Source organism: Trichomycterus rosablanca, chromosome 1 (assembly GCF_030014385.1).
Source record: "Trichomycterus rosablanca isolate fTriRos1 chromosome 1, fTriRos1.hap1, whole genome shotgun sequence".
Classification (NCBI taxonomy): domain Eukaryota; kingdom Metazoa; phylum Chordata; class Actinopteri; order Siluriformes; family Trichomycteridae; genus Trichomycterus; species Trichomycterus rosablanca.
The window spans coordinates 83,609,113-83,624,681 of NC_085988.1; the positions used below are offsets into that span (position 1 = coordinate 83,609,113).

A 15,569-nucleotide genomic window follows, 5' to 3' on the forward strand; every position below is an offset into this window, starting at 1 on the left:
GTTATTATTATTATTAATGTATATTATCGTTGACTTTATGTGGAAGTGGGTTGTCTGGGGCAGCAGCAGGCGGTACCGTGTCAGCACTGGCCCACAACAACAACATGAGCTGTCAGAAACGGTTATTACAGCCCAGTGAATCAGACAGAGAGAGAGAGAGAGAGAGAGTGTGTGAGGGGAGGGGGCGAGCGAGTGGGTGTGCGAGTGGATGAGCTAGAGAGAGAGAGAGAGAGAGAGAGAGAGAGTGAGAGAGCGCTGAGGGCTGGCTGAGTGTGAGAGTGTGAGAGTGTGGGAGTGCTGCACCAGAGAGCCTGAAGAACAGAACAGAACATCGGTGGGATTTGAGTGTTAGCGAACGCACCCCAGAGCCACAGAGATCTAAAGCCGGGCGCTCGGACGGACCCATCCCGAAACAGCGAGAGGACCGTGGGTGCGTGAGAGTGTGTGTGTGTGTGCAGCGTAGTGCACGTGCATGAGTGAGTGTGTGTGTGTGTGTGTGTGTAAGCGCGTTGACTTGCAGCAATGTTGGAGCACTCGTCCGAGCGAGGCTTTGTGCCCGGTGTGTGTGTGGACGGCATGCGTTACTCGTCCACCGCCAGCAACCCCGTCACCATGAGGACCAGCGAGGAGCTGCTGCTGAGGTAAAGCTCACATGGACACTCGCCGGGGGGTCACTGAGGGGTGTGTGAGTCCGTTTGGGATTTTAGGGGGGTGGGTTCTGGATGCCGGATGTTTTGTTGCCACATTTCCTTTCTGTCCCATCGTTTGGGGCGGCAGATATTTTTTATATTATTTATTATATATATTTTATATAGTGTGTGTGTGTGTGTGTGTGTGTGTGTGTGTGTGTGTGTGTGTGTGTGGACGAATAGCAGGAAGGCACTCGCAGCGCACTCACAAGGGACAGCCGAAACTGGCCCTGCTTGCACCCCAAACTCCGTCCCTCTCATATTTTTACCCTCCTTTGATCTGTAATGTGTGAATGCCACCGTTTCTGAGAAAAACACATCATACATTCTCATGTTGTCGATTCCGAGGCAGAAGGGGGTAGAATATGGAGAAAGGGGGGCAGAGCTTCACCCCGCTGCCAGAACGATGTTCCGCTTTTGTTTGCATGTCTCTCAGACAGTAGGATTTCGGGGGAGAGGTACGGGGGAGGGAGGGGGGGTGGGCGAGGAGGAAGGGCGCGAGAGAGCGAGGGAGGGAGGGATGAATGAGCTGAAGAGAGCATCGTCGACAATGGGACAGGCCGACAATGCGGCTGTCATCCACTTCGCCGCTCGTTTTTTCCCCCCTCGTTCCCTCCCGCACCCTCTGTCTGATAGTCCTCGTATGGATTATTTACCCCTGGGGTACATCATGGGGTATTAGGGTATTAGAATACAGGTGTGAGAGGGTAGTACACACACAATAACATGCTATACATATTTTTTTATTTGGGGGGGGGTGAGTAAAGCGTACACTATTTACATCTGCAGCATTTAGCAGACACTTGCATCCAAAGTGAGAACAATTCAAGCCAAACTGAGAATCAAGGGCCTCCCTCAGGGGCCCAACAGTGACAACTTCAGGGTAATGGGGCTTAAACAAGGAACCTTCTGATTACTAGTAGCACCTTAAACAAACCGCTGAGCTACACTGAGCTACACTGAGCTACACATCCCAGTACAGAATCCTCACATTATTATCTAGCTGTAGGATTTTGGAACACGACTGTAGAAATTTGTGCCCAAAGCATTTCTGTATGTAGGAGCACTGCTGTTATATGAGAGGAAAATGTATAGTTGTGTAACAGTGTAATTTATTGGTGTATTATTGAGTATAGATGTGTAACATTGTAGTTTATTGGTGTATTATTGAGTATAGATGTGTAACAGTGTAGTTTATTGGTGTGTTATTGATTTTAGATGTGTAACAGTGTAGTTTACTGGTGTGTTATTGAGTACAGTTGTGTAACAGTGTAGTTTATTGGTGCGTTATTAAGTGTAGTTGTGTAACAGTGTAGTTTATTGGTGTATTGTTAAGTATAGATGTGTTACAGTGTAGTTTGTTGATGTATTATTGAGTATAGATGTGTAACAGTGTCGTTTATTGTTGTGTTATTGAGTATATTTGTGTAATAGTGTAGTTTATTGGAGTATATCTAAGTATAGATGTGTAACAGTGTAGTTTAATGGTGTATTTTTGAGTATAGTTGTGTGACAGTGTAGTTTATTGGTGTTATATTGAGTATGGATGTGTAACAGTGTAGTTTATTGGTCTATTATTGAGTATAGATGTGTAACAGTGTAGTTTATTGCTGTATTATTGAGTATAGATGTGTAACAGTGTAGTTTATTGGTCTATTATTGAGTATAGATGTGTAACAGTGTAGTTTATTGGTGTATTATTGAGTATAGTTGTGTAACAGTGTAGTTTATTGGTGTATTATTGAGTATAGTTGTGTAACAGTGTACGGTATTGGTGTATTATTGACTATAGATGTGTAACGGTGTAGTTTATTGGTGTATTATTGACTATAGTTGTGTAACAGTGTAGTTTATTGGTGTATTATTGAGTATAGTTGTGTAACAGGGTATGGTATTGGTGTATTATTGACTATAGATGTGTAACAGGATAGTTTATTGGTGTATTATTGACTATAGTTGTGTAACAGTGTAGTTTATTGGTGTATTATTGAGTATAGTTGTGTAACAGGGTATGGTATTGGTGTATTATTGACTATAGATGTGTAACAGTGTAGTTTATTGGTGTATTATTGAGTATAGTTGTGTAACAGGGTATGGTATTGGTGTATTATTGACTATAGATGTGTAACGGTGTAGTTTATTGGTGTATTATTGAGTATAGTTGTGTAACAGTGTACGGTATTGGTGTATTATTGACTATAGTTGTGTAATGATGTATTAGGGAGGCGTGCTGGATTGGGACGAGGCCACGGTACAGTGTGGAAGGAGGACGTTGTTGGTTTAAAGACTGGATTTATGGTCTCCAGCTCATTGAGCGCGCTCAGTCTAAATGGCTTTTAAATGCGGCCCACGGGACCATGAATCTCCCCAACGACCCGAGTCGACGCCCTCTGACATCACACACACTCGCACTCACTCGCTCATCTACCTCCAACCATAAATAAACCTCTCGCCGCGAGGAAATGTCAAACAGAGCCGCCCGTGTCGACCACGGTGTAGATGTGCGAGTGTGAGGGCGTGTGGGAGTGTCTCTGTGTGCCATGTGTTACCCATCAATGCCACGATTAATATTTATGAATTCTTTTAATACTTAAGATGTGTGGCCCAGTACAGCGCTACCTTGAAACTCAACCTCAGTTGGTTCTCGGAGTGGCTTTGAGTTAAAAGACGGTGAATTTAAAGGTACAAATTTCGAGTTACAAAGATTTTGAGTTTAGGGGACGTCGAGTTATAAGGTACCGCTGTAGTTTTGGCCATGACGTGTACTAGTAATCTTATTGATTTGTTTCTGTAGTCAGTAATGGATTTCACATTCATTCTCTTTAACCCTTTGATGCACAACCTGGGTCAAAAGTGACCCAACTGAGTTTTTATTTTCTATATCTTTGCAATAAATTAATTTCATCATTCAAGCTTCCATGAATTTTTCAGTTAACTTGTTTTTGATCATCACAAATCCTTATTTCAGTTTTATATTTTTTGCTTTTTTAATAAAAATCATTTTTGTATCACTACCCTCCTAATGCACAACATGGGTCAAAAATGACCCTTATGTATGTACTATGGAATTTGACAGGAACTGCTGACATTTGTAAGTGTTTGTAGTCAAAAACATATTTACTGATCTTTTGAAAGACAACCAAAGATTAGGCTCTTGAATCTTGAATATGTCCAATATTATTTGCTTGCTAGCTGTTTACATATTCTAGTATAGATAGCTTTTATTAGCTAAGACAGCAAATACATGAATAACTGACAAATGTGCATATGAAAATATTCTTGAATGGATGAATATGGGTCATTTTTGACCCATGTTGTGCATTAGAAGGGGTTTGCTTAGCTTGTGCATCAAAGGGTTAAGCTTAATGTTGTAATTTTAATTGAGCGTAAGCTGTCTTATTAGAAGGGCCAAAAGTTTGTGGACGCCTGACCACTATTCATTCCAAAACCAACTGCATTATCGCTTTATATTTGTATATTCATTATTTATAGAATAGAACGCCTTGATTTGTCGTATATACAGTACATCTACACACGTACAGTACAATCAAATTCTTTCTTCACATATTCCAGCTTGTTTGGATGCTGGGGTCAGAGCGCCCTGGAGCAGAGAGAGTTAAGGGCCTTGCTCAAGGGCCCAATAGTGGCTGCAAGGCAACGCTGGGATTCAAAATCTCAACCTTTCAATCCTTTCAACCCAAAGCTCTACCTACTATATATTTATTATTGCTTGCGAACCTGAGAATAGAGAGAAAATGGAGAGAGAGAATAGCGAGAGAATTATGAGGAAATAGAGAGAAAAATAAGAGAGAAAGGAGAAAGCATAGAAATAGAGAAAATATGAGAATAGACAGAGAATTGTAAGAGAATGGAGAGAGAAAATGTAAAGAAAATAAACAGAGAATAGAGAGCGAATTGTGAGAGAATTGAGAGAGAATTGTAAGAGAATGTCCCAGCTTGTTTGGTATCTGGGGTCAGAGATGGAGATAAGAGGGTTAAGGACCTTGCTCAAGAGCCCAACAGCGGCTGCATGGCAGAGCTGGGATTCGAACTCTCAACCTTTTTTGAAAACCTGGCAGTGATGGGGCTTGACCCAGCAACCTTTCAATCTCTAGTCCAGTGACTACCCATTCACACCTTTGAAAAGGCTTTCCACATGATTTTGGAGTGTATCTGTGGGCATTTAGTAAAATCTGTGGTGGTAGATGTGGTTCTAATTCATCCCGAAGATGTTTAATGGCTTGAGGTCAGGGCTCACACTGACCTCATAGAAACGTCTTCATGGACCTTGCTTATGCTGAAAAAGAACAGGACCTTCCCCAGCATGTTGAGTTTATCCTGCTTAGGTAATGCTTTATTGTAATCCAGCGTGAGAGAAAGCACCTTGCGCGCATGCCGGTCGTAAATAACACCAGCTGTTTGTTTTTTCTAATCCCGTCTGTAATTTGTAGCTCGCGGGCATGAAGTCGACTAAAAAGCCACGTTTTCGTCCTTAAAGCTTCAGTTACGAGAGTCAGTGAAAGCTCAGCCGTGAACGCCGGGATTTGTAGCTTGTATTTAGGGGCTTGTAAAGCCTGCCATTGTGGTGAAGTGGTTATGTTTAAACAGACGTCTGTGGAGGGTCACTGGCAGGCTGTCACTCGTGTGGGATGAAAGGAGAAACCAAGCGTGCGGACACGAACACGTGGTCTGTGGTCCGAACACGTGGTCTGTGGTCAGTGCTCGGTCTCATCGATGGTCTGAGATATCTGTGAGAATGTGGGATGTTAATACAGGAATACTTTTATAGAAAAACAGATGAATTGATTTTTGGTCCCTTGATGTTATTTAATTTTTTATTTTTTATTATTAATTTTAATAGTTACTACACTACATGGACAAAAGTATTGGGACACCCTTCTAATTTTTAAATCATGTGTTTTAGCCACAACAATTCTTAACAGAATAGAAAGAGAATAGGGAGAGAATAGAGAGAGAATAGAGAGAGAATGGAGAGAGAATGAAGACAGAATAGAAAAAATAGGTAGAGAATGGAGAGAGAATAGAAAAAGAGAATAGCAAGAAAATGGAGAGAGAATTGTGAGAGAATAGAGAGAATAGAAAAAGAATGGTAAGACAATAGAGAAAAGCACTTCGAATTGAATTAAATTGAATGGAATGTAAAGAGAATTGAGAGAGAGAGAGAGAAAAAAAGAGAGAATAGAGAGAAAATTGTAAGAGAAAATAGAGAAAAGAAAGTGAGAATATAGAGAGAATAGAGGGAGAAAATAGAAAAAAGATGGAGTGAGAATAGAGAGAGAATGTAGAGTATAGCAACTGAATAGATAGAGAATAACTTGAATGAATTGAATTGAATTGAGAAAGAAATGAGAGAATAGAAAGAGAAAAGAGAATGGAGAGAGAATAGAAAAAAACTGAGAGAATAGAGGGGAAATGGAGAGAGAATAGAAAGAGAAAATAGGGATGGAATGGAGAGAGAATTGTGAGAGAAAATAAAGAGAGAATAGAGAGAGCATGAAGAGAGCATGAAGAGAGAGAATTAGGAGGAAATAGAGAGAGAAATAAGAGAGAATGAAGAAAGAATAGAAAGAGAAAATAGAGAAAAGATGAGAATAGACAGATAATTAATTGTAAGAGAATGGAGAGAGAAAATTTAAAGAAAATAGTTAATTGTGAGAGAATTGAGAGAGAATTTTGAGAGAATGGGGAGAAAAAATGGAGAGAGAATTGTGAAAGAATGGAGAGAGAATAGAAAGCGAATAAAAAGAGAACAGCAAGAATTAAGAGAGAGTGTAGAGTAAATTGTAAGAGAATGGAGAGAGAAAATGGAGAGAGAATTATAAGAGAATGGAGAGAGAATAGAAAGAGAATGGAGAGAGATTAGATGTGATGCTTGATGAGATGCAGCGAGAGAGAGAGAGAGAGAGAGAGAGAGAGAGAGAGAGAGAGAGAGAGAGCGGGAAGGTTGACAGACGAAGAATTAAAGAAAACGAGAGAAAAAAGAAAAGAAGAGAAAGAAAAAGTGTCACTAACGAATGTGAAACATCTGGAGACGAAACCTCGGCCATTTTCACCCCAGACTGATCCAGTTAAACCCGTTCAGGTTGGCTGCACTGGGCCAAAAGATCCTATAACTGGGATTTCTCTGGGCGGTGGAGGGTGGAGGAGCTTCTGTTAGCAGATCAGACACAGCCAGAGCTTTACCAGTCAGTGTTAACTCTCTCACTGATGGCCAAAAGTATGTGGACACCATTGCCATTGAGCTGACTGCTCAGCACTACTCCAATCAATGGACCTATATTCCTAAAACAAAAACATGGCAGACTTTTGGGCTAAACAGCGAGTATCTTAGAATCAGATGTTTAAATTAGTGAGGGCAAGGCTGGATTGGTAGTAACTTCATCACCTTAATAGGCTGCGTTCACATCCTATATAGTGAGGCGGAGACCTATATGTTGTGTGACCCATCTCGAGTGTTGGACACCTCGCAGATGCACAGCTTCACTGCATCATTTTTACAGCTTGCCACTGAGCTCAAAGTTCAGTCTGACAGAATTTTGACCCAGTTTTCCGCTTAACCTTTTCAAAGCGCCCACAATAAAACAATTTATTTAGATGTAGCTGGATGCCACTCAGAGACACGTAGGTGAAATTGATTCACAAAATACCACAGAACAGAACTATGGTTCAAAATAGAACATTAAGGTGGCGAAGCGGGATATTCAGCTAGCACACCAGCGCTGGGATTGTGAGCTCACTGAGCTGGGCACCCCCTAGCGGGCACAATCGGCAGTGCTTGCAGGGAAAAAAATTGGCCACTACAGTCTGCTGGGTGGGAAAGGACAGGACTAAAGAGTGGGTCTTTAACGCCATGTAAGGACCCTGGTTAGTATCAGCGCGTGACTCTCACGAAAGTACAGGCGAATAAGAAGGGGTTGTGGACCGAGCACGCATCAGCGGGACCGTGTCAGGTGAATATATCCTCCCAGGACACCATCGGAGTGCCCAGCAGTGGGGCTATGATAATTGGGAGAAATTGAGCAATTGGGAGTTAAGGGCCTTGCTCAGGGGACCAACAGTAGCAACTTGGTGATGGTGGTCCAGTACCTTAACCGCTGAGCTACCTATACCTCTACGTCTCCAGACCTTCAGTCCTGCACGAGGATAACAATAACAATAACACATGTCTCTCCAGTATAACATGAGATCCCCATTATCCCTCGTCTGTGCAGCACCATTGGTCAGCCAGCAGATGTCATAACTGCAGCAGAAATGAGGAATCTTTATGACCCTCCCTCCCTCAGACAAACCAATTATTGTCCGTGTAGGCGCCCGCCCGGCTGGTCGATAGCACAGCTGAGACTCTAATATTGAAATCCGAGTTTAAAATGCCAGCACTTTGTAGGGTAGCTTGATTTATCACTGTGCCACCGTAGCATCCAGCTTTTTCTTGTTGTTTAAAATTGTTCTATAATAAAAATTCGATTTCTTTGCATAAATTGATAAATTCCTGCTAGTCCTGCTAGTTAGACAGGAAAAAAGCTTCTGAGAGGCAGCGGCGCTGCAAAATAACACCAGAATAAAGATTCTAATAGGATTACACACGTATTACACCAGATTTATTCCAGATCCGGAGATGTTTATGCTGATTTGCTGAGTTGACATGGATTATTGAATAAAGCCTTTTTTCCCTCAGTATTGCACATTTTTTATGTGCATTTTAAATTTGCGGTAAACAAAGCATGTACGGATTTGGCAGTAATAAAAATGGCTGAATATATAATGATGCAAGTTACCATGTGGACGAAAATAAACTGTGACAAAGAATAAGAGTATATAGGAATGTCGTTCGGAATAAAAGATGCAACCACGCACCCAGGTGGCACAGCGGGATATTCCGCGAGCACACCAGCTCTGGGATTCTGGACTCCACGAGTTTAAATCTCAGCACTACTACTACTGGGCAACTGGGCGCCCCCTATCAGGCACAAGTGGCAGTGCAGACAGTGCAGCAGACAAAATCAGCCACTAGTCTGCTCAGTGGGAGAAACCGTGGTTAGAACCCTGGTTAGTAGCATGAGGTGCCTGTACAGAAGTGGAGGAACGTGGAGATCAGCGCATGATTCTACTCTACTCTCTGCACTGAACCTTAACTTACATCTTTGGGCGGCATGGTGGCTAAGTGGGTAGCACTGTCGCCTCACAGCAAGGAGGTCTTGGGTTTGATCCCCAGGTGGGGCAGTCCGGGTCCTTTCTGTGTGGAGTTTGCATGTTTTTCCCGTGTCCGCGTGGGTTTCCTGCGGGAGCTCCGGTTTCCTCCCACAGTCCAAAGACATGCAAGTGAGGTGAATTGGAGACACTAAATTGTCCATGACTGTGTTTGATATAAACTTGTGAACTGTGAAGTGTAAAACATGGTGTTAAAACCCTAATAAACAAACAAACTGAACATCTTTAGCTTGAATTGGAACAGAAACTTCACCACATACACTCAAAATTTGTGTAAAGCCCTCCCAGAAGAGTGGAGGCTGTTATAGCTGGAGTTGAGTGTTGGATAGGGTTGGTTAACTCCTATGAATTTAGAATGGTATGTCCATCAAGCTTATGGTCAGGTGTCCATATACTTTTGGCTATATAGTGTTTATTTAAACATGTGTATATCCTGGTTAGTCATGGAAGGTGGTCCAAGGGGTCAGAGTGCAGGTACAAGTATGTTTTAGGACTCTGGAGTGGACAGGGTGGGATTCGGGGCCTTACTTAAGGACCCAACAGTAACATCTCAGGTCCAGCGCATCAAAAACTCAGATTTTTGACCAGGTCTTTTTTAAAGGTGTCCTGTTGTGCAAAGCTGCCAGTTAATCAGAAAGAAGGATTTTCCGTGGCGGTGTTATAAATGTGTGTGTGTGTGTGTGTGTGTGTGTGTGTGTGTGTGTGTGTGTGTGTGTGTGTGTGCGTGTGTGTGAGTGTGTGTGTGATATTAAGACGGTTCCAGGCCGTGCTTCCTGGCTCCTTCTTGCTGATTTTGGAGACCGAATGAATCTGCTTGCTGCTTTGCATAATCCATGAGTTCATCAAATATTCATGAGCACATACGGGGCGCGTCCGACTGAACGCTGACAGCACTTCTGTAAGATGATGTGTTGGATCTCTCACACACACACACACACACACACACACACACACACAGTATATACACATGATGCAAGAAATGGAAGATGAGGAACACACACATTTACCAAACTGACTAAAGTGAATATAGGTAAATGAAAGGGGAATTTATTCATCAAAGATCCATATAATATTTGTAAATATTTGAACTGGGTGGAACTGCAGCCTCTAAAGCTTCTTATATAAGAGCTTTAAAATACCTGAACCCAACTTGTTAGCTATATGGATCATCTTTCTAGACCTACATCCTTAGTTTATAAAGCATCTATGTAAACCTGCCTTGTTGAACAAAGAGTATTTACCTAAATCTGCCCCGTGGTGAAATAAAGAGCATCTATCTAAGCATGGCTTCTTAAATATGAAGCATCACCGTGGCACTGCCTCCTTAAATATAGAGCATCTATGTAAACTTGCATCCTCCTTAAATAAAGAGCATCTAACTAAACCTGCTTCCTTACATATAAAGGATATATGTGAACCTGCCACCTTTAATTCAGAGCACTTCCATGGACCTGCTACCTTAAATATAGAGCATCTATATGAACCTGCCTTTTTAAATGCAGAGCATCCATCCAGTCTCCTTAACTATCGAGCATCTATCTAAATCTGCCAAATTAATTATAGAGCATTTTCATGAACCTGTCTGAATATCAAGCATCTTAATGAAGCTGCTCATTATGTTTAGAGCATTTCCATGAACCTGCCTCCTTAAATATAGAGCATCTCCACGAACCTGCTCTTTATGTAGAGACCATCAACCTAATTCTGCCTCCTTAAATATAGAGCATCTCTATGAATCTGCTTCTTAAATATAGAGAATTGACCTAAAACATCTCCTTAAATGTAGAGCATCTCTATGAACCTGCCTCCTTAAATATAGAGCATCTCCACAAACCTGTACTTTATGTACAGAGCTTCGACCTAATCCTGCCTCCAAAAATATAGAGCATTTCTGCGAACCTGCCACCTTAAATATAGAGCATCTCAATGAACCTGTCTCCTTAAATAAAGAGCAGCTACCTAAACCTGCCTAAGTATAGAGCACTTCCATGAACCTGTCTCCTTAAATAAAGAGCAGCTACCTAAACCTGCCTAAGTAAGTATAGAGCACTTCCATGAACCTGCTCATTATGTATAGAGCATCGCCATAATCCTGCCTCCTTAAACATAGAGTATCAATGCTATCCTGCCTCTTTAAATATAAAGCATCTCCACGAACCTGCTCCTTATGCATAGACTATTGACCTAATCCTGCCTTCCTAAATATAGAGCATCTCCGTGAACCTGCCTCCTTAAATATAGAGCAGCTACCTAAATCTAATAAAGTATAGAGCACCTCCATTAACCTGCTCATTATGTATAGAGCATCGACCTAATCCTGCCTCCTTAAATACAGAGTATCAACGTAATACTACCTCCTTAAATATAGAGCATCTCTATGAGTCTGCCTCCTTAAATATAGAGCATCTCCATGAACCTGCTTTTTATGTAGACACCATCAACCTAATTCTGCCTCCTTAAATATAGAGCATCTCCATGAATCTGCCTCCATAAATATAGAGCGGCTACCTAAACCTGCCTACCTAAATATAGAGCATTGACCCAAATGTGCCTCTTTAAATATAGAACATCTCCACGAACCTGTTCTTAATATATAGACCATTGATTTAATTCTGCCATCTTAAATGTAGAGCATCGCCATAAACCTGTCTAATTAAGTAAAGACCATCAACCTAATCCTGACTCCCTAAATATAGAGCAGCTACCTAAACCTGCCTAATTGAATATAGAGCATCTCCATGAACCTTCTATTTAAGTATAGAGTATTGATCTAATCCTGCTTCCTTATATAGGGGCACCTACCGAAACCTCCTTCCTTGGAATGCTAATGCCTTAATATCTAAGTCCAGTTACTTCTGGAACGCTTCTGGATATTCGCTGAAATACACACGTTCGAATAGAAACGTCCAAATCTCTTCCACTCAGTGACCTGAACACTCTCACACACTCTCACACACACACACACACACACACACACACACACACACACACACATTTTGTAACATTGTGCCCGTTCTTGTTTAGATGCCTCCATCTCTTGCTGTTTCTCTCTCTGTGATCTGAACTTCTGGGTTGAGCTATTTTGGTCTCGGTGTTGTGCAGCCTGTAGGGCCTGATCTGTTCTCTCTCTCTCTCTCTTTCTCTCTCACACTCGCGCTCTCCGTCCTGTTCCTCTGCTTTCTCATTGTTACACTCTCACGCTCCTCCTACATGGGTCAATCGATGTGTTACAGGCCAGCTGGGACCAGACCCAGGGGAGGAATACACAGAGAAAGATGGAGAATGAGATCAAGAGGGAGAAACGGGAAAGATGGACAGAAAAAAATGGATAAACGGTCAAGTGACGGATGTCCATTGTATGCAAGAGCAAGGAAAGATAGAGAACAGAGGGGTCGAACGGTTAGGAGATGTGGTTTTGTGATATAATGGTTGAAAAATAGATGGATGGAGCTGAATTGGGTGTTGCCTGGTGACATAAAAAATTTAAGATGTCATAAATAATAAGCACCGTAAGTGTCGTTTTGACTGAACTGGTAAATCAGGGGGATTGAGAGGATTTTCTCCCTTTTTGCTTAAGAAAATCACAGATCAAATTACCAGACTCAGGCGCTCGGGTGGGTGGCACAGTGGTAAAACATGCTAGCACACCAGAGCCTGCATTTTTAAGTCACAAGTTTGAATCTCAGCTCTGCTACCAGCAGGTCAGGCGACTATACGGACAATGATTGGCTCGTCTAAGGGGTGGGACTGCAGGAAGGGATTCCTGGTCGTGTGAGCACCCAGACAAATAGCAGCACGGAGACTTAAATTCAAAAGCTGGAACTCCCTACATTATCTGACATGAGAGATAAGATTCTGCGCCAACTGGTTGCCCAGTTTGTTTGGTTCGTTTACCTGGCATAATATGCTGTCAGTAATTGGTGGGGTGTCCGCATACTTTTGGTTGCATTGAGTATGTAAAATCCTGCATTTATTTCCAATAAACAGAGTCAAGTGGGTGGCATTTGGCTGACAAAGACAGCAGTTAAACAAGCTATACGGATATGCTGCAGTTGTGACCTCTGCTGGTTGATCAGGGGCATCTGACTTTCCGTACGCAATACGGATCACCATATGAACCTGCCTCATGTGGGTGAAAAGAAGTGGTTCCATGTCAGAAGGAGGGTTTGATTGTTGTGGCTCTTCTAAGATCAGGAGCTGAGAATTGCAGTCGACTTTGTGGTCACTATTGTTCTACCAAACTAGTCATTCCCCGAGGAGAGCTACAGACTAGCACCCACCCTCTCTGACACGTGTGAAGTCAGCGGCTGCTTCTTTTCACCAGCCAGCGGTAGATTCTCAGAGAGCAGAGTCATGCTATGAGCTATGCCAGACAGCAGGAGTCTCGCTGTTGTAGCTCCAGTACAGTGAAACCCTATTCGACCATTCATCCTTCAGACACGCCCAGTTACGACGGTGAGCACCCGGCCAAGCGGCAGTACAGAGACTTAAATTCAAAAGCTGGAGCTCTCTCTTTATTAGCGGACGAGTAGAAGTTGATGGTTTGGTTTGTTTACCCTGGATAATATGCTGTCAGTAATTGGTAGGGTGTCCACATACTTTTGGCCATCTGACATTTATTTCTAATAACTAGGGTCGAGTGGGTTGCGATCGGCCAACAGAGACAGAAAGAGAGAAACAGGGAGTCAGGTGAGGACAGAAAAAGACAAATGCACAGCAGGGGAGATGGACAGAGAGATCCCCGGTTTGTCCATAACAGCTTGACAAAGAGCCAGCATCTTCTAATAACAATGCCAAGAGAGCGCCCTTTGACCAGTGAGATGGTAGAGACAAAGCGAGAGAGAGAGAGAGAGAGAGAGAGAGAGAGAGAGAGAGAGAGAGAGAGAGGGATGAGGTAGAGGGATGAGGCAGAGAATGAGAGCGTGACCCACGGGGGCTGAAATTCTATTGTCTCGCATGAAGAAAAGAATTAGAGGAGCGACAGAACAAGCGCTTTCATCACCGAGCCTTCATCGACTGACAGGAGAGAAAGGGAAGGAGGGATGGAGGAAGAAAGCAGGTGAGATGAAGGCATGAGTAGATGATAATATAGTTGATTATATTTCTGAGTCCCAGAAACGATGTGCACAAAGGAGACCACAGGACCCTAAGAGAACCCATGCTGTCGGTAATGAGGCAAGAATCCATTCAGGTCTTCAGGATCCTGAAGGTGCACGGATACCAAACCATTGTAGGAAAATGCAATTAAAGGATCTTGGTGTGACTTGTAGAGCAGATTCTGTTCGTGTGTCTTAAACACCTAGGTTTGATCCGAGGAACTGGGTTGACCACAGGACCCTAAGAGGATCCACGCAGTTGGTAATGAGGCAAGGATCCATTCAGGTCTTCAGAGCCCTGAAGGTGCATGTCAACCAGTCCATAGTAAAAGTGCAATTAAAGGATGTTGGTGTGGCTTGTAGAGCAGATTCTGTTTGTGCATCTTAAACACCTGGGTTCAATCCAAGGAACTGGGTTGACCTTCTAGTGAGGGAGGAAGCCACAAGATCCTAAGAGGATCCATGCAGTTGGTAATGAGGCAAGAATCCATTCAGGTCTTTATGATCCTGGAGGTGCACGGCAACCAAACCATAGTAAAAAATGCAATTAAAGGATGTTGGTGTGGCTTGTAGATCAAATTCTGTTCATGTGTCTTTAACAGTTGGGTTTGATCCCAGTAACTGGGCTCTCTGGTTAGGAGTTTTGAATGTTCATGTTTGTGTTGATGGCCTTCAAGTTCTCTAGTTCCTTCCTACCCAGAAATGAGTCCCAGAAACAATGGGCACAAAGCAGAAAGCACCATAGATAGCCAGTTGACCTACTGGTGACGGAGGAAGCCACAGGATCCTAAGAGAACCCATGCAGTCGGTAACGCGGCAAAAATCCATTCAGGTCTTCAGGATCCTAAAGGTGCACGGCAACCAAACCATAGTAAAAAATGCAATTAAAGGATGTTGGTGTGCTTTGTAGAGCAGATTCTGTTCATGTGTCTTAAACACCTGGGTTCGATCCCTGGAACTGGGTTCTTTAGTTAGGAGTTTTGAATGTCCGTGTTTGTGTAGGTTTCCTCCAAGTACTCTAGTTTCTTCCTACAACCATGATTCCCCCCATAGCATTTTCAACCCATGCCTCAGGCACGACATCCATGCTGGCAGGGAGGACCATTCTTCTTTTCACCTGTTAAGATGTTCTGACCAGCCAGTACTTCTGATCAGGCTGGTAGAACCCTCTAAGCCCCCATCAGACACTGCCAAATGGGTCTATAGAGCTTCTAACCAGGCTGGTGGCACAGCTAAGACTTGAGCCCCCCAAATCAGTCACTGCCATTTGTGTCTGTAGAGCTTCTGACCAAGCAGTTGGCACCGCTAAGACTTGAGCCCTTCTACCAGAAGCTGCCAGTTGTGTCTGTAGAGCTTCTGACCAAGCTGGTGGCACAATGAACACTTGAGCCCCCAAATCACTTACTGCCATTTGTGTCTGTAGAGCTTTTGACCAAGCAGTTGGCACCGCTAAGACTTGAGCCCTTCTATCAGAAGCTGCCAGTTGTGTCTATAGAGCTTCAAACCAGACTCCAGTCTGTGTTCAGTCTGTGTTTCTGGCACCTTTAAGACTTGA

At 42.9% G+C, this 15,569-nt stretch overlaps 1 protein-coding gene across 7 annotated transcripts in view; it reads left to right on the plus strand.

The window, feature by feature from the left end:
- celf2 (cugbp, Elav-like family member 2) overlaps nt 1-15,569 on the plus strand; it is a 231,081-nt gene that overhangs the window by 92,289 nt on the left and 123,223 nt on the right. For 6 of the 7 annotated variants that reach the window (XM_062996783.1, XM_062996789.1, XM_062996796.1 and 3 more), the window contains exon 1: nt 153-641. The exons of the other annotated variant lie outside the window; for it this stretch is intronic. In XM_062996783.1, coding sequence (XP_062852853.1) covers nt 523-641 — 119 coding nt within the window. In that variant the 5' untranslated portion in view covers nt 153-522. Of the gene's footprint in view, nt 1-152; nt 642-15,569 lie in introns of those variants that run through there. 7 annotated transcript variants of the gene reach the window in all.